At 38.0% G+C, this 24,733-nt stretch overlaps 1 protein-coding gene and 2 pseudogenes across 3 annotated transcripts in view; 2 read left to right on the top strand and 1 right to left on the bottom strand.

Annotated features, from left to right (window-relative positions):
• Positions 1-11,422, top strand: part of LOC101842794 (zinc finger protein 431-like) — a 43,387-nt gene extending 31,965 nt beyond the window's left edge. The window contains exons 2-4 of one of the 3 annotated variants that reach the window (XM_021229400.2): positions 8,392-8,518; positions 8,717-8,777; positions 9,919-11,422. In XM_021229400.2, coding sequence (XP_021085059.2) covers positions 8,392-8,518; positions 8,717-8,777; positions 9,919-11,383 — 1,653 coding nt within the window. In that variant the 3' untranslated portion in view covers positions 11,384-11,422. Of the gene's footprint in view, positions 1-6,761; positions 8,519-8,716; positions 8,782-9,918 lie in introns of those variants that run through there. The other 2 variants (XM_040750377.1, XM_040750378.1) reach the window with 2 other exon arrangements.
• Positions 349-7,459, bottom strand: LOC121141737 (annotated as a pseudogene).
• Positions 11,423-23,564: 12,142 nt separating the features above from the next.
• Positions 23,565-24,733, top strand: part of LOC101842520 — a 24,931-nt pseudogene continuing 23,762 nt past the window's right edge.

The raw sequence follows: 24,733 nt of genomic DNA, 5'->3' as shown, positions 1-24,733 counted from the left end.
CAGAATAGACTGGGCATAATAGGAGGGTAGGGGAGAGCAAGAGAAGAAGAGAAAAAATAAAGGCCAAGAGAATGACAATGGGTCATGAGAACACATAGGTAAAATGGTGGAACTATCTAGGAGAAAAGAGAATATGGGGGTTTAGGGTAGGAGCTGGAGTGAGAACTTCTGCAAGGAGTCAGGACTCAGGTAGTGGGGGAGCCTCTTACAGCATTTGGTTTTCTTTGTTAATAGATACCTCAGTTAGACATTTGTCCAAGGTTGGCTACAGAACTAGAATGCTTGCTAATTTTACTGGCAACATCGGTGGGTTTCCTCATTTTTGCAGATTCAACTTGAACTCTGGTCTTAGGCCTTGTATTTGATTTTTCCAGTTTCACTAATGGCACAAACATGATTCAAATTCCTGAAGTACTCATAGTCAAGGGTATATCCAACAAAAGACTTGTCTGGAATTTCAATCCAACAAAGTCTGGCCTATATCCAACACTTTGAGAGGTCTGTTTCACCAACAAGTTTGCAATCTTAAACATTTTGGGGTTGTACTGTTTGACAAAGGAAAGCAAAGTTTGTATTGTCATACCAATGTCAGTTTTACCTTCAACAATCAAGACATTCTTTCCAGTTTAAGTTGAGATATCATCCGCACCATTAATTTTTAAGTCCCCTGTTGACGGATCGTTACAGTAGCTCTTCAGTCTGATAAAAATCTACAGTTATGGGAGTGGATCTATCACAATTTCTATTCAGTGCTTTAATGTAAAGCAGACTAGAAAAGAATTTATAGCACCCCTTCAGCACACAGAGGGCCATAATGTGATGGCCTCCCATCTCTACCATGACATCGCAAGCAAGTCTTTAGTCCTGTCCATAATTAGTCCATGAGGAATAAATACCTTTTCCAATTCCTCAGCATAATGATTATGTATACAAAATAAGTCTAGATCATAGCCTGGTTCATCATCACCAAACATGATGGGGGAATTTAAATAAAAAACTTAACAAGTGTAGAGTAATGATAACCAAATTTGGCTGCTTGCCAGTATTGCAAGAAGAGCTAACTATAGCTTACTCTAAAACATCTGAGTTACATCATAGAGATTAGGAGATGGAACCTAGAAAATGGCATTTTAACTAAAACTGTTTTAATGTAGGTATTTGTAATCTGCAACTCTAGAGAGTTTCATAGAAAGAGGAACTCTCAACTTGGCACCAGGTGGAATCTTTACACTAGAGATTAGAAATGTGGAATTAGTCTATTTTAGATGCTCCATGAGCTGTAATAGTACTAAACTAAAATAGAAGATCTGGGTAAATGGTGTGACCATGGCTAACAGGACTGTTATTTTTCTGGTTTAAGATGTTCATCGTTAGAGGAAAGGTATGAGATATCTTTGAGCTCTATACAAATCCCTAGTCTCTGGAGCACATGGCCATAAAGCCTGTTTCAACTTTTCAAAATAATTTTCGAGGTTATAACTACATCATATCCACGTTCTCTTTTCTGCCTCCAAGCCCTACTCGTCATTGCTTTCTAATTCATGGTCTTTTTTTGTTTGTTTTGTTTTTCAACAGTTACTTTGTGAATGTGACCTGTGTCTTCAGGATTTCCCAACTATGAGGCAATGGGTTGGTTGCACTGAACATTGAGTGTGTAATAGAATGTGTGCACAAAGGACCCTGTGTTTTGGATGAGGAACAGGATGTGCTTTACCAGAATGGAATAATGTCTTCTAAAATACAGACTTTCTAGACTAGGACCCTGTCTGCTGGGCTGGAAGGGTAGGGCTGGAAGAACTGTGCTGTCTTGAGTCATTTGATCTCTGATCACCCAGCAGGGGAGCTGCTACTATTCTGAGGCCCAGCAGGGTGGCCTTAGCCAATCAGAGACCCTGGGGAGGGTTAGCAATCAGGAGTACTAGTGTCAGGTAGCTTTCAGGTTCTTTCCAGGATTCTCCTCTGCTTCTGCTGTAGGGAGTTGTAAGGAAGAACATAAGCTATACCATGTTGAGTGTGGGGTGTTCAGAGAAGGGTTTGTTTGGCTTACACTTCCCTATTGCTGTTCCCTGTTAAAGGGTGTCAGGACAGGAACTCAAACAGGGTAGTATCCTGGAGGCAGGAATTGTTGTAAATGCCGTGGAAGAATGCAGCTTACTGACTTACTTCACATTGCTTGCTCAGCCTTCCTTTTTATAGAACTCAGGACCATCAGCCAAGGGATGGCATCACTCTCAATAGGCTGTCTCCCCCATACCAAATCCATCCCCAGTAATCAATAAGTGAGATAATGCCTCACTGCTGGATCTCATGGAGGCATTTCCTTTCCTGAGGCTCCCTGCTCTCTGATGTCTCTAGCTTGGTGTCAAGCATACACACAAAACCAATCCATATACACTGTACAAGTTACAATAAGTCTAGGCAGAATCCATCATATTAAGGCTGGATAGCCAAGCAGTGATGAGCATGGGGTCCCTCTCATGGAATGGGCCTAAAGTTAGAACAGTTATTGGTTATCCACTCCTTCAAGTTCTGAGGTACAAATAACCCAGCACATCTTGCAAGGATGTAGGATGAAGGTTTTTGTGGCTTGGCTGGTATCCCAAGCTTTGCCTGGTTAGAGAAGGCTGTACAGGTACCTTCTTCCCCATTCTTAAGATTCCTCACTAGGGTTATTTTCACAGAATCTAAGGAGTATCCACTGTACTAGGTTTCCATACCAGCTCCCAAATGTCCTCTAGTTTCCCTAGTCTCCCTCCATATTCCTTCCCTCCTTTCAGCATGCTCTGTCCTATTCCTATCCCTACCCATTCTTTCCAGAAAATCTACTCAATTTCCCCTTCCCAGGGAGATTCATATATTTCCCCCCTTGAGCCCTCAATGTTAATTAGCTTCTCTGGGTCTGTGGATTGTAGCATGATTATCCTTTACTTTACAACTAATATCCATGAATAAATGAGTTCATACCTTGTTTGTCATTTGTATCTTAATTACCTCACTCAGGATAATTTTTTTTTGTATTTCCTTCCATTTATCTGCAAGTTTATGATGCCCTTGCTTTGATACCTGAGTAATGGCCCATTGTGTAAATGTACCACATATTTTTTATTCAAACTTTGGTGGAGGGACATGTAGGTTGTTTCTGGTTATTAGGAATAATGCTGCTATGAACATAGTTGAGCAAGTATTCTTGTAGGATGGAACCAACATAGATACTTTAGTGCTATCTTAACTTTAAAATAGATATAAAAATGTATTTGTCAAGTGGAAATCAAATGTGCTTTAGAGAAGAGGTTTTGCTTTTGTTTTGATGGGGAATAAGAGGCTGTGGATTCATTCTATGTTGCTAGGGTTAAGATTAGGTGTGCTATCCACCTGTTGTTGGGCAGGTGGGTAGGGCAAATTACACATCATGTGCCATAACCCATGTGGCAGGAAATAGACGTTCAATTATTCTCCTACACTGTTTTGTGATTAGATATCAGTTGGGTTGGTTTTGCTGAAGCCACAAGGGTATATGAGTGTTTGTAGAGCTGTAGTATGAGATTACCTTCATTTGCCAAGAGAGCTCTAGAGCTTGTGGCCTCTGTTTGGAAGAAATATCAGTAATTGGAGGGCCAGAACATAATGCTTTAAGGGTCAATTTGAGTTAATTTTTGGAAAGTTGTGAAGTCTGTGTTAATTTCTATACACATAGAATTATAGGTAGTTGGGTAACATTAGTCAAAACCACACTTTTCCTGTATAAGTTTCTTTTGGTCTTTTATTTAAAAGTTGTCTATATGTTTTAGCTTTTGTTCTTGACTCTTTCATGTCATTTATTCTTTCACAAATTGTACATATTGATTGTTGTAGCTTTGTGGTAAATATATAAGTCATATGGTGTCAATACTTTTTTTCATAATCCTATTGAGCATTCTGTTTCCACATTGCATGTAGAATTGTAATCAATAATCCTGTTATACATTTTTGAGAATTTTCTTTGGATTGTGTCAATTTCATGATGCAAATTTACCACATATAACATCTTAATATCGATGCATTATGTTCCCATGGATTATTTGTTTACCTCTTTGTTTGTTTTGTTACTGTTGTTCATCTATGAAAGATTTTATTAATTATCTACATTTTTCATGTTTCTCTGGAAAATGATGGATGTTCATCAATTTTTTTTCATAAATTTTACTATGAGTTCCTTAGGTTTTTGTTAGATTGGGACGATTCTGTAGAGAAACAATTTTAGATTTCTCTTTTCAATCTTACAAGCTGACCTCTCATTTCTTGACATATCTGTGTTTTTCAGTTATTGAATGTTCATGTTTGGATTTTTGCTGCTTAAGTGATTGATATGGTTAATATATTGGTTTTATGTGTTTTATTAATCTTCTCATATATTATTGTCTGTGTCTTACTTAGCTTCAGTTGTCAACATGAGCCTAGAGTCATCCAAGGGATCATAAATTGAGGTTTTGCCTACATTAGAAGTGTAGTTACTATTTTGTGAGACATTGTATTGATTATTGATTTGGGAAATCTCTTCCATTGGGGTTTCATACCATGTATATCTTACTTTCCCTCTTACTCCCTAGCTGGCAGGGTGGCTGGGTGACTGACCCCTGACATCCTCTTGTTTTTGTTCTCTTGCTGCTGCTGCTCTTCCTCATTTGTCCTCTTTGTACTCTCTGCCTGCAGCCCTGCCTATCCCTGTTCCTGCCTTGCTGTTGACCATCAGCTCTTTATTAGACCATCTAGTGTTTTAGGCAGGAAAAGAATCACAGCTTCACAGAATTAACCAAATGCAGCATAAGCAAAAGTCACAGATCTTAAAATAATATTCTACCACAGTGGAGACAGTGCCTGAACTGGCCTTCCCCTGTAATCTGATTGAGGACTCCCATAACTGTCATCATAGAATCTTTATCCATTAACTGGTAGAAGCAGATGCAGAGATCCACAACTAACCACTGGCATGAGCTCCCAGAGTCCAGTTGAAGAGGGATGAGAGATAATATGAGCAAAAGGGTTAAGAACAGGATGAGGAATCCCATAGAAACAGCTGACCTAAGCTAGTAGAAGATCACTGGTGCTGAACTAACAGCTGGGGAACCTGCATAAAACTGAATTAGACCCTTGAATGCAGGTGACAGTGGGTGGCTTGGGCAGTTTGTGGTACCACTGTCAGGGGGACCAAGATCTATCCCTAATGCATGAACTGGCTTTTAGGAGTTCATTTCCTATGGAGAGATATCTTGCTCTGTCTAGACACAGCGGGGAGGGCCTTGGTCCTGTCTCAGTGTGGTGATGGGACAGATTTCGTTGACTCCCCATTTGGAGGCTCTATCCTTTCTGAGGAGCAAAAGGGAGGGTGGAGTAACAGGAAGGTTGGGGGAGTGGGAGGAAAGGAGAGAGGGAGAACTGGGATTAGTATATAATAATTAATTTAAAAAGAATTTCTGCAAGAAGAGGAGTAAATAAACCTGCACTGTAGAAAAATTAAGCTAGATGTCATTTGTGTAATATTTTGGCCTCAACATGTTTCTTATTCTGCCTATGCCCTTGAATTTTAGCAGGCAGAATTAAAGAACAATGGGTTAATTTCTTAAATGGAATATTAAATTGTTGGATGGTTTTTTATTGATGACTCATTCAGTCCTATTGTAAAAAGAAAGGGCGCAGAAATAAGTGAAAATGAAAATGTCCTTTTAGATCTCAGTCAAGTGCTGAAACAGGCAGGGATTTCCTGGGAGTGTCTTGTCATTATAAAGAAGGTCATTGCTATGTAATAGAAGCCTATCAACATGCCCTAAGGGTGAGACTCCATCCAGATAAACCTTTAATTTGTGGAAGGTGTAATCAAAGTGATTCCTAGTCCCAGGAAGCAACTCTACACAAAATCTACTGTTCCTCTGGTACAGGCTGTGTTAGTGTCCATTACAATTAAATCAAACTTTGCAGGATCACCCATCATGTGTTGAAAACTAGGAAGAATCATAATTTAAGGTCATGGAATCTTAGTCTGTGATTACAACTGAACATTGTTGCAGGCATCTATGTTTGGTATAGTGTCGGGTCCAAATATGATGTTTCAATATAGGCCTCACCTTAATTCCAGGATCTCAAATCTCCTATTGTCTTTTAGATATTAGCTGGTTACCTCCAGATGGTTTGGCCGTAGTGGAGAATGATCTAGTTTGCATAACAAGATAAATCTAGACCCATACCCATTATGGGGGCCATACCTGAAGACTTGTGAGACATGTTTTAAGGGAGGTCTGAGGGTTTGTGTATGTACATTCTGGGACCATCTCTAGGGATAGACGAAGTGTTTCCTAGTCAGTCTTATGTACATGATAATAGATGTCTCCTGGCAGAAAGCTATTTAAGAGGATGCTTGAGTAAACCAGTGTCTCCAGTGTGGACTGAGAGCTCTCCTGAAATGACAAGATGTCTCTGTCTTCTTCTTAAAGCTATTGGATAGCTGGGACTTTCCTGATCCACACTCCGTCACTCAGGGTTGAACCCTGGGCTGTTCAGCTGGTTCTGAGCACAGCCCCAAAAACATCAGTCCAGAATATATGACTGATATAGGACTGATCCAGGGCAGACCCTGGCAATAGAGTCCAGTGAGGAGATTGTGAGAGTTCATTGCATGAAACCGTGAGAATGAAGCCTGGTTTTGCTTTTTTTTTTCAATTATTTTTTATTTTTATTTTTTACTCTTTTTGGAGCCTGCCACCCAGCTCTCAAATAAAACACACACACACACACACACACACACACACACACACACACACACAGAGAGAGAGAGAGAGAGAGAGAGAGAGAGACAGAGAGGTTTATTCTTTCCTATAAATGCACAGCCTTAGCTTGACTTGTTTGTAGCCTGCTTTTCTTAACTTAAAGTATCCTGTCTCCTTTTGCTTCTTTGCTTTTATATTTCTCTATTCTATATACCCTTCTTTACATATTACTCCATGACTTGCTGTGTAGATGTGTTGCTGGCCCCTAATGTCCTTTTTTTCCTCAGATTTCTCTTCCTATTTATTCTCTCTGCCTGCTGGCTCTGCCTATCCTTTCCTGCCAAGATATTGGCCACTCAGCTCTTTATTAAGTCAATTGAGTATTTTATACAGGCAAAGTATAACAGCTTCACAGTATTAAACAGATGCAACATAAAAGAATGCAACACATCTTTGCATCATTAAAACAGATGTTCCACAGCATAAACAAATATAACACACCTTAAAATAATATTCCATAACAGCATGGATTGCATTTTGAGACCACAAGATATTGAGATACCTAAGCTATGAGACATCTTCCATAGAAACCTCTCTGCATATAGGGCGTAGAAGTAACCAAAGAGACAGATGTAGAGGGTATCATTGTGTTTCCCAGTATGACAGGTATTCATGACGTTGATACTTCCTGATCCTTCAGAGTCATTAGACTGCAGGTGCATGACTTTATTCCTGACTGTTGTATTTATTTGAATTTTTTAATGAATATGAATATTTTACTTGTATGCATATATATGCACCATGTGGGTACCTGGTCCTCATAGTGGTCAAAAGATGGTCTCAGAAAAGCTGAACTTGGAATGGTTGATAGTTGTGATCCCTGTATAAGTACTGGTAGTTGAGCTCACCTATATGCAAGATGAGCAAGAGCTTTTTTGCTATTGAGCCTTTTCCCCTGCCCTGTGTTGATTAGTTATAGTGAACATTTATATTGCTAATGTTTTCATCTGTTCATTTGTAACTGTTTAAACATGCAGTGCCTTTTAGTAAAATCTTGATGTTACAGGTCAAATTAAGGCACTTCAGGTTTCTGAAAGATGAATAGAGAACTGGAGTGAATGCCTAACCCAATGTAGGAACTTCAGTAAAAACATTTGAGTTCATTCTCTCTTTTGTTTTGTTTGGGAGACAGGGTCTTAATGTGTACTTCAGGCTGTCCTGGGAATCATTGGATAGACTAGGCTTACATTCAACTCTGAGTTAGATATACCTGCCTTCTGAGTGCTTGGGTTAAAGGCATGAGCCAATACACCCAGTTTGTCATCTGTGTTTTCTTTTTTGTAGGTCGTAGTTTTTCATATAATTTCGCTCATGTGTACTCTGTACTGTTGACCTGTTTACTTCTCTCTTTATGCTTGTTAATATGCATTTCTTGCAAGGTGATATACCATTTAACGGGTACAGTCATGACAAGATGACCCTCTCATTCAGTTTCTTTCTAAATAAAGTGACTTGGTGATTACATCAGAATGTCTATGTTGTGGAATAAGTGTGGGCAGCACCAGAATTATATGGCTATACTGTCAAATAAGTATACATTTACAATGTTGTCAGTATCATACTCTCTGTTGTACACATGTATGGGATATTTTAGAACACTGTGACCTATGATGATGTGCATGTCAACTTCACTTGGGAAGAGTGGACTTTGCTGGATCCTTCCCAGAAGAATCTCTACAAAGATGTGATGCTGGAGACCTACAGGAACCTCACTGCTGTAGGTAAGACTGAATATTCCTTCATGTTTTAAAATAAGGGGACAACTATTCCTTGGTTGTTGATGATATTTTGTAATGTGACTGAGAAAGAAGAATGAGGTGAATAAATCAGGCATGGTTTTAAGTTTCACTGAAGATAGTAACTTATATTTTGCACAATTTTCAATTATGTAACATATATTGCCTGGTACTATATTTTAGGATACAGCTGGGAAGACCATAATGTTGAAGAACATTGCCAAAGCTATAGAAGACATTCAAGGTAATTTTCATGTCAAGCTTATATAAATGTGCCTCTGAAGAAATTGTAATGTGCCCTGTAAGTTTTAAACAAAAGCAACAGTGTAAATAAGCACAGCTTAAAGTACATTGATGATTAGTAAATTCTCACACAGTCGTATACCTTAATCCCAGATATGTGAATTGCATTTGCAAAGCATTCTTTTAAGAAAGAAGACAAGGAAACGATGCCTCAACAGTTACCACCATTTGAATCATACTACCATGGAGACTGCGCTGTAGAACTAACTGTCAACCCAATTATTTCATACTTCATGTTTTACATTACTAAAGGTATACACATTGAAGAGGTGATAGTGTATATGTTCAAAGCCTTCTAATGAGCAAATAGTCTGTACTAAAGCTAGTGTTACTCATATACTTGTTGTGACTGTTCTAAGTTTAGTGGGAGGGGCAGTTAGTGTCAAGAGTCAAGGGGCAATTGTTGTGAAGAAACCTTGATCCCTATACCACAAATGTCTGAGAAGAGAAAGTCAAACTGTGTGAATTGAATGTGGAAACCTCTTATGTGTTATTCTTCCTTTACTAAGTATATCATATCTCACTCTGGATATAAGCCATGTGAGCAGAAGGTTATGGGAAGATGTAACATACCTCTCTATCTGAACAATTAGAAGATATGTCTCAGTGCCCACATTGAGTATACTTGATTCAAGAATACAAGTAATTGGTTGTCCAGCTTCATTTTTAATACATCAACAAACTCATTGCAGAAAAGCCCTATGAGTACTAGGACTGTGGAAATACTGTGTTTCTCCTAGTTTACTTAGCAAATGTAGTATGACTCACAGTATAGGAAAACTTATGAATGAAATAGGGGTGGTAAAGCTCTGAGTTTTACCAGTTCTCTTCAAATACGCAAAAAATCTCATATAGAAGAAATATTCTGTAAATGTGAACCATACAATAAAGGATTTTACTATCACAGGTATCTTCAAAGATGCAAAACAATCCATAACAAAGGATCGGATCATGAGTGAAAACACAGTGTTAAAATCTTAAGAACCGATTCCTCTTTAAAATTGGACTAAATTGTAAACTTAGTACATACAACAGTGTATTGCATATTGTAAAGTGTTTACATGTGCCAATTATCTTTGCAGGCTTGAAAGAAGTCACACTGGAGAGAAGTCTTCTGTACACACTCAATGTGTTAAAGCCTTTGCATATGACAGTCATCTTCAATGGAATGAAAGAACATATACTGGAGGGAAGCCCAATGAGTGTAATCAATATGTTAAAGGCTTTGCATATAACAGTACTCTCCAAAGACATAAAAGTACACATAGTGAAGAGAAACCCTATGAATGTAATCAGTGTAGTAAAGCCTTTGCACGTTACCATCTTCTTCGAATGCATAAAAAAACACATTCTGGAGAGAAACCCCATGAATGTGATCAGTGTGGTAAAGCCTTTGCACGTCATGGTAATCTTCTAATGCATAAAAAAACACATTCTGGAGAGAAACCCTATGAATGTAATCAATGTGGTAAAGCCTTTGCACGTTACAGTAATCTTCTAATGCATGAAAGAATACATACTGGAGAGAAACCCTATGAATGTAATCAATGTGGCAAAGCCTTTACATTTCACAGTTCTCTTCAACGGCATGAAAGAATACATACTGGAGAGAAACCCTATGAATGTATTCAATGTGGTAAAGCCTTTTCACAACTAAGTAATCTTAAAATGCATGAAATTACACATACTAGAGAGAACCCCTATGAATGTAATCAATGTGGTAAACTCTTTGCATATCTTAGTCATCTTCAACGGCATGAAAGAATACATACTGGAGAGAAACCTTATGAATGTAATCAGTGTGGTAAAGCCTTTGCACATCTCAATACTCTTCAAATGCATAAAAGAGCACATGCTGGAGAGAAACCTTATGAATGTGATCAATGCAGTAAAGCCTTTGCACAACATAGTCACCTTCTATTGCATAAAAGAACACATACTGGAGAGAAACCCTATGAATGTTATGAATGTGGTAATGCCTATGCATATCTTAGTAGTCTTCAAATGCATACAAGAACACATACTGGAGAGAAACCCTATGAATGTAGTCAGTGTGGTAAAGCTTTTGCAAGTCACAGTGATTTCAGAATACATATAAGAACACATACTGGAGTGAAACCCTATGAATGTAAACAATGTGGTAAAAACTTATCATGTCACAAAAGTCTTCAACGGCATGAAAGAACACATACCGGAGAGAAACCCTATGAATGTAATCAATGTGGTAAAGCCTTTGCACATCTCAGTACTCTGCAAATGCATAAAAGAGCACATAGTGGAGAGAAACCTTATGAATGTAAGCAATGTGGTAAAGCCTTTGCACGTTTCAGTCATCTTCAAATGCATGACAGAACACATACTGGAGAGAAACCTTATGAATGTAATGAGTGTGGGAAAGCCTTTGCACAAAATAGTCAACTTCAATTGCATAAAAGAACCCATACTGGAGAGAAGCCCTATGAATGTACTCAGTGTGGTAAAGCCTTTGCATATATCAATAGTCTTCAAAATCATGTGAAAAAATCATACTGTAGAGAAACCATATAAATGTAGCCAATGTGGTAAAGTTTTTCACTTTATATAGGAGTGAAACTTTTGTGTGCAATCAATCTTTTAAAGCTTTGAGTTAGTAGTCCTGAAAAACTGAACTCTTAGTAGTGTAACGTATTTGTTAAGATCTTTAGCCAACACACTTGCATTAAATTGCACAAAAATATTCTGGAGAAGAAATTTTTACAGTGTGTCAGCAACTTATTGAAGCCTTATGTCTGTCTCTATTTTGTTTGTACCTGCAAACTCACGAAAATAAGCCCTATGAATATAAATGACAAGATAACTGGTGATATTTTGCTGATGACCTAACAAGTAAAGCTTGCCTGAAGATCAGAGTGCAATGCTAGATAGTCACACTAGTTAGCCCTAGACTCCAGGCAGTAGTGGTACATACCTTTAATTCCAACACTTGGGAGACAGAGACAGATGGATCTCTGTTATTTCAAGGCCACCCTGAGCTACACAACATTGATCTAGTCTAAAAGAGAAACAGCTCATACAAAGGTGATCCCAGTGCTTGGATCCCAAGTCTTTAATCCCAGCATTAGGGAGGTGAGAGAGGAATAAAAGAGGAGAGGAGATAGGAGCTCAGTAGAGTCTGATATCAGTGCAGTTTGAAGATGCAATTTGAGGACAGGATGCAATTTGAGGACAGGATGCAATTTGGTCTGAGCATTAGTGTCTGGCTGCTATGCTTTTCTGATCTTCATCTTTAACCCCAATATCTGTCTCTTGATTTTTGTTATTTATACAAGTAGAATTCAAGCTACATTTGGCACCCAACTTTTGGAGTACAAAATCAATATCCAGTAACCTCACAGGAATTGCCAAATGATATAGGCTCTGTAAGACCTAATTGAACTCCTGTGGCAATGTTAGATTTGAAGAGATTCAAGGAAGCAGTAGTCCTATATGGCATGCATTCACCATTTGTGAAGCAGCTGTTAAACTTGTGGTCATCTTTTAGTAGAATTTTCCCTAAAGACTAGACATATTGGGTTAAAACTGTTTTAGAGCTTGCTCCACAATTACAATGAAGTACCTAGTCATAGAGGAGGCTTAGACCATTGAACAATACAGTGGAGCTAAAGTTATAGATATCTCCCAAGATCAACTTCTTGGAGCAGGAGATTATGCAACTATAGAAAGTCAATCTTTATATGATCACCATGCCCTTGTTTTATGTCCTGCAGCAGTTTTGAGTGTTTGGGACAGAATTCAAAAAATAGAGAAGATTGAGTCATTTGCTAAAGGAATACAGGACCCAAAGGAAGCCTTCATGGATTTCTATTTAAGATTGACATCAACAGTAAATAGAATGATATTCAAATTCAGAAGCCAGAGAAATAATAATTGAATCTCTGTCTTTTGGAAATGCTAATTCTCAATGAAAAAGGATAATTAGGCCTTTAAAGGCAGTGTCAGCACCATTGGAGGAACAGATCCAAGACACAATTAATATTGAATATCATGACCATGATGATGAATGGATAACAGGTGATTTCCAGAGGTTTGAAGAAAAAAATCAAAATGTCAAGTGTTTCAATTGTAGCAAACAAGGTTACTTAAAAGGGATTGTAAACAGGGCATTCTTAGAATCAATTTTTTTTCTAACCAAAATTCAAAGGTAACACACCTCTCTTCTGGATTATATAGAAGGTGTGGTAAAGCAAGCATAGGACTAATGAATGTACATCAATAAAGAATATTCAAGGTAGCTGTATACTGTTGGAAAATTCCTTGAGGCCCTTCTCACAGGCTCCTTTGCCAAATTTGACTCAGTCATTTCCTGTCATCCTCAAAACTCCTCAGAGCAATTAAAGAACCTAATGCCTATTATAAGAAAACATACTGCTCTGGTTGATAGAAAAACTGGAATATAAGAAAAATTTCAGGAGAAAGAAAAAAATTAGAATTGATAAAGATCAGATTAGGAACCAGAGTTTGAATAGGGTTTTATTTTTTTCTTTCTGGGAAAATAAAAACAAACATCCTGAGTAATTTAAAGAACTTTGGACAAATAAGCATCCAAAGAAAAAGGGAGAAGTTGCTGGAAATAAATTACCAAGAAAAGGAATAATCCAAACTAATGTGATCTCTGACATCTCCAAAATGATGATAGAACCCCATAGCAACAATTTCACAAGGATTATTATAACACCACTATGCTGAAAAATACCAACTAAAGAAGACTTTGGATTACAAACTGCTCAAAACACTTTTAAGGTGGCTAGCTGAGATGATCCAGCCTTATATACTTCTCTATCCAGGCTTTTACGTATAAAAGTTTAGGTTTGTAATTCCTTTAAGATGTCTTACAAGATTACCTTTCAAGATAAATAGTAGAGTGATCGATTCTTTGTAATCATAATATGCAGCCTTCCAACAAAAGAGTTAGCTGGGAAAAATACTTTCTGCTTGTTCATGTTCTGTTAATCTGTAACAAGTTGCTTGGATGTAAATGTATTGGTTATTAGGGTGACTTTTGTTTTTAATTATTTATGGAGATAAAAAATCATTCATGTGCAAAATATTATGTAGCCACATTGTAATTCCTATATTGCCTGAAAGAGTTTGATGGAGTATGTAAGCTGTAGAAGAAAGTATACAGCATGGAGAATAGAGAATAAAGAAAACCATCAAGACAGAATGTGAATGTCTTTTTTCCTAACCCCCTCAGATACAAAAGTCTAGTATTCACCAATGCTGTGCATCCCTTTGGAGCCCTGCACTGCTGTAGGCTGGCCCCTCAGACAGCGATATTGTATCTCACTTAGTAATTCACTTCCACATGTTTCTGTCTCCTGGAATATAACAGATACCAAAACTCTAGTCTTTCATAGACCTTTGTAACAGAAATGAAACATACCATAAAAATAATATAATTTTTTATTCAGAATTTTAGTTGTTAGTATAGAACTGGATCTTGTTATTGTAGACCAGACTGTCCCAAACCCATAGAGAGCCACCTGATTCTCATTAAATCACTGTTCATTCTAGAACTCAATATATCTTTGAAGTTTATTATGCATGTAATTGTAATATGTGATACACTGCCTCTGCTTACTGAGTTATGGGATTAGAAGTATAATCCATGTTTTCTGGAGCTCTTTTTATTTTCAGTGTGTTCAAAAACAAAAGAAAGTCTTGAGAGGATCCTTACAATTTTAGAAAACTTAAACAAGAAACTTAAGAATCATACAAATGGTGTAGGAGAGAAACTGTGGTGTCTTTGTATGAATTCCCTAAATCTATTCACAGAACTTCAGTCTTGGAATATCCATTCCTATCCTGCAGGAATTAGTGTGAAGTAGTGCATTTGGAGTTCGTGGTAGATGCTATTTTTCTTTTCTATTGAGTAATGTTTCATTTTAATACTTTTTAGTTCCTGAACTTTTGGGTCTTCACTAAGTTACATATTTCATTACTTAAAATTGGAAATTGTTTTTAGGAGTTAGGATAACTGCTTGTTTTAGAGTGTAAGTATTGCTTCTAAGAATTTTCAGGTTTTTAGCTATGAGATGCTTATTATTCCATCTTTTCTGGAAATGTGTTCTTCTAATATGTTCAATTGGTATGTTCAGCATCCCTCATCAGAAAACATAAGGAAACTCCAGATCCTCTGTCCTCCTGGAGCCTAGGGTCGAAACTGAACACAAAGAAACTCCAGACACTCCCCCTACCCCTGCTAGCATCCTAGATGCTTTGTTCCTGGGAACTGTTTGGCAACAAAATAAATTCCAGGGGAGATCAAAACCTCCCCTGTAGTCTTCAGGATACAGTTCTAAAAACTATGGGTATCTGTGTACAACAGGCCACCTGCAAGTAACAAGACAATGCCATAGAAATCACAGAATGTTCTCTCTCACCACTGACCAATGACAATAATTGGTACACAGGTATTTCATATCAAAATGTGACCTTGAGAAATTCTCCTAATTTCAACCAGTTAGAAACCAACCCATACCTACTGATGTTATCCTGTGACTTTTGTCTTTAAAATGTAGTAGTAGACAGGGAACTTTGCCCCCTCTGGAGGCTTCTGTGACAGCTAGCCAGACAGGGTCCCTGTCATGGTTAAATGAACAATAAAACATTGCTTTTGCAGTTTGGTGGGCCTGTCTCCCTGGTGGTCTCTGGGAGATCTTTGAAACTTGGGCACAACACTGAAAACTTTTGTGTAGCATACTAACATCTTGGAGAATTGCTCATTACTGCTCATTGGAAATAATGTAAATTTTTATATATAATTTAGAAATGTCTGGAACTTTTTATAATAGTATTCAGTGTGACCTTATGCCTATTGAGGTACATGTAAGCAATGCTTTGAATTAACAATAGAAACTACTGAAATACAATTGACCCTCATGTTGACATTGGAAAGTAGAATAAATATTAACTCTATTATTACAATTTTACAAAGAAGGAAAAAAATGGAAAATTATTGATGGGGGAGTCTGGAAATGTATATATGCTGGTAAGTTCTAAACTCAGAAGTGAGACAAACTGAACACATATTTGATAGTTTTTACTATGGGATGAATTAAAATATGGCTTTCATCCTCATAATACCTTCATTAAACTTTCCTCATTAGTTAGTTTTTACCTTAAGTCAAAATCTGACCATCTGTGCCCAAAATACAAAGGCACCCACATTCTTAAAGGAAACATTAAAAAACCCCTCAAATCACACATTATATCCCACACACTTAAAGTGGGATACTTCACCACCCCACTCTCACCACTGGACAGAACTACCAGACAGAAACTTAACAAAGAAACAAAGGAACTAACATAAGTTATGACCCAATTTGGTTTAACAGACATCTATGGAACATTCCATCCAAACACGAAAGAATATACCTTCCTCTCAGCACCACATGGAACCTTCTCTAAAATCAACCTCATATTTGGCAATAAAGCAAACCTCAACAGATAGAAAAAAATTGGAATAACCCTCCTTATCTTATCAGAACACCTTAAAATTAGAGTTCAGCAACAATACAAATTGGAGCAACCCTACAAACTCATTGAAAGTGAATAATGCTCGACTGCATTACTCTGGGTAAAGGAAAAAATAAAGAAATCAAAGACTTCCTACAATTCAATAAAATTCAATGAAAATGAAGTCGCAACATACCCAGACCAATGGGACACTCTGAAAGCAGTGCTAAGAGGAACATTTATGGCACTAAGTGCCCACATGAAGAAACTGGAGAATAGGCAAACTACAGAATTAACAGAACAACTGAAATCTCTAGAACATTAAGAAGCAAACTCACCCAGGAGAGTAGATGCCAGGAAATAAAAATTGAGAACTGAAATCTATGAAGTAGAAACAAAGAAAACAATACAAAGAATCAAAGAGTTGGTTCTTTGAGAAAATCAACAAGATAGACAAACCTTTATCCAACCTAACCAAAAGACAGGATATGTAATTTAACAAAATCAGAAATCAAAAGGTCACATAGCAACAGACACTGGGGAAATCCAGAGAATCATCAGGGCAAAATTTGAAAACCTGTACTTCACAAAATTGGAAAATTTAAATGAAATGGACAATATTCTGGATAGATATCAATTAACAAAATTAAATCAAGAACAGATAAGCCCCAGTGCCTGCAGACTGCTACAGAGTCTCCCATACTGGCAGGAGCCAAGCACCCCAGATCACAGATCTTCTCTTCCACCAAAGGGTCCAGGGGACCGGGTGAGGGACTATGCACCCTAGATTCCTGGTTTTCTTCTTCACCCACGTGTCTAGGACCAAGACCAGGAAGAGGAGAACTCCCAGAGTATTGGACTTGCTTGCACCAACTGAAAGGGAACTCTGGTCCCTTAACCACCAGACCAGTAAGGGGCTCTTTCTGCACCCACTAGAATAAGAGATGGGAAGAGACAACACAAAAACACACTCAGCAACAGAAAAACAAATGTGACACAGCCAGATTCTAGAGACTCCACACCAACAAGACTCCAACATTCCAATGCAAATGAAGCAGAAGAGAATGACCTTAAAAACAACCTCATGAAAATGATAGAGGCCCTAAGAGGATATAGGAAAATTCCTCAAAGAAATGGAAAAAAGAAACACCAAAAAATTCAAGAAATGAAAGAAAAAGCAAACCAAAAATGCAAGAAATGGAAGAAAAAAACAAACCAAAAAATAAAAAAATGCAAGAAATGGAAGAAAAAACAAACCAAAAAATAAAAAAATGCAACAAAGCCAAAATTGCAAGAAACAAATCAAACAGTGCAAGGGTTGAAAACTGAAATAAAAAAAAACACAATCTGAAGGAAGGCTGGAAATAGAAAAGCTGGGAAACAGTCAGATACTACACATACAAGCATAACCAACAGAATACAAGAGATGGAAGAGAGAAACTCAGGTGTTGAAGATACACTAGAAGAAATTGATTCAGCAACCAAAGAAAATCTTAAATCCAACAAATCCCTAACACAAAACATCCAGGAAATATGGGACACCATGAAAAGACCAAACCTAAGAATAATAGGTATAGAAGAAGGTGAAGAAAACCACCTCAAAGGGGCAAATAACATATTCAACAAAATCATAGAAGAAAACTTTGCAGCCTAAAGAAAGACATGCCAATGAAGGTACAAGAAGCCTACAGAACAAATAGAGCAGACCACAAAAAAGTTCCCTCGCCACATAATAATCAAGACCCCAAATATACAGAATAAAGAAAGAATATTAAGAGCCGCTAAGGAAAAAGGCCAAGTAACATATAAAGGCAAACCTATCAGAATCACACCTGACTTCTCCATGGAAAATCTGAAAGCCAGAAGGTCCAGGATAGATATTCTACCAACACTAAGAGACAAAGGATGCCAGCATAGACTACTATATCCAGCAAAGCTCTCAATCACTATAGATGGAGAAAACAAGATATTCCATGACAAAACTGGATTCAAGCAATACATATCCACTAACCCAGCCCTACAGAAAGTTCTGGAAGGAAAACTCCAACCCAAGGAAGTTAACTGCAACCAGAAAAACATAGGCATTAGATAATCCCACCTTACCAACAGCCAAAAGAAAAAAGAGGTGGAATTCCACACATAATTCCACCACCACCACCAACCATTCCAAATCAAAGAAGAATGAGCAATCAATGGTCATTATATCCCTCAATATTAATGGCCTTAACTCACCCATAAAAAGACACAGGTTAACAGAATGGATGTGAAGACAGAGCCCATCCTTCTGCTGCATACAAGAAATACACCTCACCCTCAAAGACAGACATTACCTCAGAGTTAAAGGTTGGGAAAAGATTTTCCAATCAAATGGATCCAAGAAACAAGCGGGGGTAGTAATCCTAATATCTAACAAATTAGACTTTAACATAAAATCAATCAAAAGAGATGAAGGAGGTCATTACATACTCATCACAGGAGAAATCCACCAAGATGAAGTTTCAATTCTCAAATCTATGCCCAAATACAAAGGCATCTAAGTTTGTAAAAGAAACATTACTAAAACTCAAATCACATATAAAGCCCCACACACTTATAATGGGAGACTTCAACACCTCACTCTCATCACTAGACAGGAATACCAAACAGAAACTCAACAAAGAAGCAAAGGGTCTAATAGAAGTTACGACCCAATTGGTATTAACAGACACCTATAGAACATTCCATCCTCATAAAAAAGAATATACCTTCTTCTCACCACCACATGGAACCTTCTCAAAAATCAACCACATGCTTGGCAACATATCAAACCTCAGCAGGTACAAAAAAATTGGAATAACTCCATGCATCTTATCAGACCACCATGCGTTAAAATTAGAATTCAACAACACAAATTGCAGAAACCCTACAAACTCATAGAAATTGAATAATACACAATTTCACCATTCCTGGGTCAAAGAAGAAATAAAAAAAGAAATTAAAGACTTCCTAGAATTCAATGAGAATGAAGACACAGCATATTCAAACCTATGGGACACTTTGAAAGCAGTGCTAAGAGGAAAGTTCATAGCACTAAGTGCACAAATGAAGAAACTGGAAAATAGTTATACTAGAGAATTAACAGCACAGCTGAAAACTCTAGAACACAAAGAACTAAACTCCCCCAGGAGGAGTAGACGCCAGGAAATAATCAAACTGAGGGCTGAAATCAGTAAAGCAGAAGCTAGGAAAACAATACAAAGAATCAATGCAACGAAGAGTTGGTTATTTGAGAAAATCAACAAGATAGACAAACCTTTGTCCAAACTTACCAAATGGCAGAGTGTGAACATGCAAATTAACAAAATCAGAAATGAAAAGGGGGACATAACCATGGACTCTGAGGGAATCCAGAGAATCATCAGGTCATACTTTGAAAACCTGTACTCCACAAAATTCGAAAATTTAAAGGAAATGGAAAACTTCCTGGATAGATGTCACCTGACAAAATTAAATCAAGAACAGATAAGCAATTTAAATAGACCTATAACAGCTAAGGAAGTAGAAGCAGTCATCAAAAGTCTCCCAACCAAAAACAGCCCAGGTCCAGATGACCACAGTGCAGAATTCTACCAGAAATTCAAAGAGCAGTTTATATCAATTCTTCTCAAAGTATTCCATGCAATAGAAGCAGAAGGGTCTTTGCCAAACTCCTTCTATGAGGCTTCAATTACCTTGATCCCCAAGGCACACAAAGATACAACTAAAAGAGAGAACTTCAGACCAATATCCCTCATGAGCATTGATGCAAAAATACTCAATAAAATACTGCCAAATCGGATCCAAGAACACATAGAAACAATCATTCACCATGATCAAATAGGTTTCATACTAGAGATGCAGGGATGGTTCAACATACGAAAATCCATCAATGTAATCCCCCATATAAACAAGCTGAGAAACAAAAATCACAAGATCATCTCACTAGATGCAGAAAAAGCCTTTGACAAAATCCAACACCCCTTCATGATAAAGGTCTTGGAGAGATCTGGGATAACAGGAATATACCTAAACATAATAAAAGCTATATACAGCAAACCAACAGCCAGCATCATACTAAATGGACAGAAACTCAATGCAATTCTGCTAAAATCAGAAACAAGAAAAGGATGCCCACTCTTTCCATACCTTTTCAATATTGTACTTGAAGTACTAGCTAGAGCCATACGACAACAAAAGGAGATCAAGGGTATACAAATTGGGAAGGAAGAGGTCAAACTTTCACTATTTGCAGATGATATGCTAGTTTATATAAGTGATCCAAAAAACTCTACTAGGGAACTCCTACAGCTGATAAATACTTTCAGCAAAGTGGCAGGATACAAGATCAACTCAAGAAAATCAGTAGCCCTACTATATACAGACGATAAAAGAGCTGAGAAAGAAATCAGAGAATATCACCCTTTACAATTGCCACAAACAACATAAAATACCTTGGGGTAACACTAACCAAATAAGTGAAATACTTGTATCACAAGAGCTTTGAGTCTTTAACGAAATAAATTAAAGAAGCACTCAGAAAATGGAAAGATCTCCCATGCTCTTGGGTAGGTAGGATCAATGTAGTAAAAATGGCAATCCTGCCAAAAGCAATCTACAGATTCAATGCAATCCACATTAAAATACCAGCACAATTCTTCACAGACCTTGAAAGAACAATAATCAATTGTGTTTGGAAAAAACAAAAGACCCAGGATATCCAAAACAACCTTACTCAACAAAGCAACATCTGGAGGCATCACCATTCCTGACTTCAAGCTCTATTATAGATCTATAGTCCTGAAAAGAGTAGACCAATGGAATCAAATTGAACACCCTGATATTAACCCATACATGTATGAACATCTGCTGTTTTCCAAGGAAGCTAAAAATATACAATGGAAAAAAGAAAGCATCGTCAACAAATGGTGCTGGCATAACTGGATGCTGGCATGTACAAGAGTGTGGATAGATCCATGTCTATCGCCGTGCACAAAACTTAAGTCCAAATGGATCAAAGACCTTAACATAAATCCAGACACACTGAACCTGTTATAAGAGAAAGTGGGAGGTACCCTTGAATGAATTGGTACAGGAGACAGCTTCCTGAACATAACATCAATAGCACAGACAGTGAGGTTAACAATTAATACATGGGACCTCCTGAAACTGAAAAGCTTCTGTAAGGCAAAAGACACAGTCAGCAAGACAAAAAGTCAGCCCACAGAATGGGAAAAGATATTCACTAACCCCACATTTGATAGAGGGCTGATCTCCAAAATTTACAAAGAACTCAAAAGCAAGTCTCTAAAACACCATAGGATCCAATTAAAAATTGGGCTACAAAACTACATAGAGAATTCTCAATAGTGGAGTCTGAAATGGCTGATAGGAACTTGAGAAAATGCTCAACATCCTTAGCCATCTGGGAAATGCAAATCAAAACAACTCTGAGATACCATCTTACTCTTGTCAGAATGGCTAAAATCAAAAGCACCAATGACAATTTATGCTGGAGAGGTTGTGTTGAAAGGGGAACACTCCTCCACTGCTGGTGGGAGTGCCAACTCATACAGCCACTTTGGAAATCAGTATAGAGATTCCTCAGAAAAATGGCAATAAACATACCATAAGACCTAACAACTCCACTCTTAGGCATATATCCAAAAGATTGACATTCACACAAGGACATCTGTTCCACTATGTTCATAGCAGCATTATTTGTAATAGCCAGAACTTGGAAGCAACCTAGATGCCTCTCAACCGAAGAGTGGATAGAGAAAATGTGGTATATTTACACAATGGAGTACTATTCAGCAGAAAAAAACAATGGAATCCTGAGATTTGCAGGCAAATGGATGGCACTAGGAGAAATCCTGAGTGAAGTAACACAGTCACTAAAAGAAACATGGCATGTATTCTCTCATGGATTTTAGACATGGATCTGGGAGTGCCAGCCTACAATTCCACAGCCAGAGAGTCTGGGAAACAGAACTTTTATTCAGTGGCTGTTGGAAGCCTAGGCAGACTCCCACAGCTAAACACAGAGCTGAACTCAAGGAATCCAGTGACAGAGAGGGAGGACTGACGACAAAGGGGTTAAGACTGGGCTGGTTTAGCCCCAAGAAACAGCTGACCTGACAAGGGTTAGCTCTTGAATCCCAGACTGATGCCTGGGAATCCAGCATAGGACTGATCAAGACCCCCTGAACATGGGTGTCAGTGAGGAGGCTTAGGTAATCTATTGGCCCTTGGGTAGTAGATCAGTATTTATTCTGGGCACACAAATGGACTTTGAGTGCCCATCCAACAATGAGAGATGCACTCTCACCCTGGACTATTGGGGGAAGGTCTAGGCCCTGCCCTGGATGAAATGACATACTATGGACACTCCCCATGGAGGGCCTCACCCTCCCTGGGGAAATGAGGGGATATTGGAGGCGTTGGTGGGAGGTTGTGGGAGGGAGAGGAGGGAAAAGGAGAGGGTCCTGTAATTGAAGCAATTGTGTTTCTAATTTAAATTTAAATTTAAAAATAAAATTATAGTTTAAAAAAATAAGTACTCCAGTTATGAACACAAGTCTGATGATTAGGATATAGGATCAATGTATGAGAGAGAACATGTGATAATGTGATATGTATCTTTCTGTACCTGTGTTACCAAAATAAATTTATGTTTTAGTTAAAAAAGAACAGATAAGCCATTTAAATAGACCTACAACCTCTAAAGATATAGAAGATGTCATCAAAAGTCTCCCAACCAAAAAAAGGCCAGGACCAGGTGGTTTTAGGGCAGAATTCTACCAGAAATTCAAAGAAGAGATATAAATAAATACTCCTCAACTTATGCCACACAATAGAAGCAGAAGGATCATTGCCAAGCTCTTTTCACAAGGCTACAATTACTTTAGTACCCAAATCACACAAAGACACAACTAAGATAGAGAACTACCGATCAGTCTCCCTCATGAATATTGATGCAAATATACTCAATAACCAAGAACACATCAGAAATATCATCCACCAAGATCAAGTAGGTTTAATCCCAGGGATTCAGAGATGATCCAACATACTAAAATCCATCAATGTAATCCACCATATAAACTGAAAAAAAAAACCCAAACATGATCATCATACTAGGTACTGAAAAAGCTTTTGACAAAATTCAACACCCCTTTATGATAAAGATCTTGGACAGATAAGGTATAATAGGAACATGCCTAAATATAATAAAGGCAATATACAGCCAACTGACAACTGCCGCGGACCGCTCTGGCGGAGAGTATCAGACCGCGGGAGCTCAGGGTCGAAGGTATCAGGAGAGGTCAGGATACGGCGCAGGAAATGACAGACAGACACCAAGAGTCTTAGTGAACTGCTGTAATTTTACTGAAGTTTAAACTTCTCTTATATAGTGATAGAAACAAGGAACAAGGATAGAAAAAATACAATTCATGTTACAGCTGAATCATGATTTTTTAGAATTTGAACATCTCAGCGAAAAGTTTCCAGCCCCAAATCAGACATAGCATAAGTTTATCTATTAATACACAGACATAGCATAAGTTTATCTATTAATACAATTATTTGTGGCTTTGCGGTTGGTCATGAACTGGCTGCTCGATGAATCATGTCTAGCATATCTTTAGAGACAAGTGTCAACTTCCTCTTTCTACATGGATAGTTTTAGCTCCCTCTGATGTACTTAGCAATGTGTTCTTTAAAGGAATCATATCTGCGATACAAGGCTTCCCACAACTGCTTGCATAAGCAAGCATGCCAGTATCTTAAGACTGTCATCATATTTTCTAAAATGGCTCGTCTCTCCTTTTCATTATAAATACACCATGGTCTCCTGCTTCTACGTAACCATTCCATGAAGTTTAATGAATTCCAAAGAACTCTCTTGCCTTTATGGTTGACCCATCTGTAACCCCGCTCATCATAGCCTCCCGTATATAATAGGGGCTCTAAATAGTTTCCTTGCTCCGGCACCCATCGTGGCGCCGTCCACCATCTCCCCTTAATCAGATACTGAGTATATCCTCCGGGAAGTGTTCTATAAGGAATTCCCTTCGTTTCACAACATTAAGAAAATCTCCCAGAGTTTGATTACTAGTCTTATTGTATCCAGCTTCTGTATAAACAGCCTGGATAAATGGAGGTGCCTCGAGCAGTGGGTTATTCATCTCAGGGCTGGTGGCATTGCCAGCTTCCTTTTTAGAATCTGGGTTAGCCTGTGCTTGGGAAACAGATAGCAAAGTGATTAAACAGATTACGCAGAAAAGCATAAAGAAAACAGAACATATTGCTCGCCAGCGCAGGGATCTTCTGGAGGCTCTCATGGATCGGGCTTCTCTCCAGGAGACTGCCTGGGGCTCCGCT

This window comes from Mesocricetus auratus, unplaced genomic scaffold (assembly GCF_017639785.1).
Source record: "Mesocricetus auratus isolate SY011 unplaced genomic scaffold, BCM_Maur_2.0 Super-Scaffold_100008, whole genome shotgun sequence".
Classification (NCBI taxonomy): domain Eukaryota; kingdom Metazoa; phylum Chordata; class Mammalia; order Rodentia; family Cricetidae; genus Mesocricetus; species Mesocricetus auratus.
This window is presented reverse-complemented; position numbering and strand designations above follow the sequence as displayed.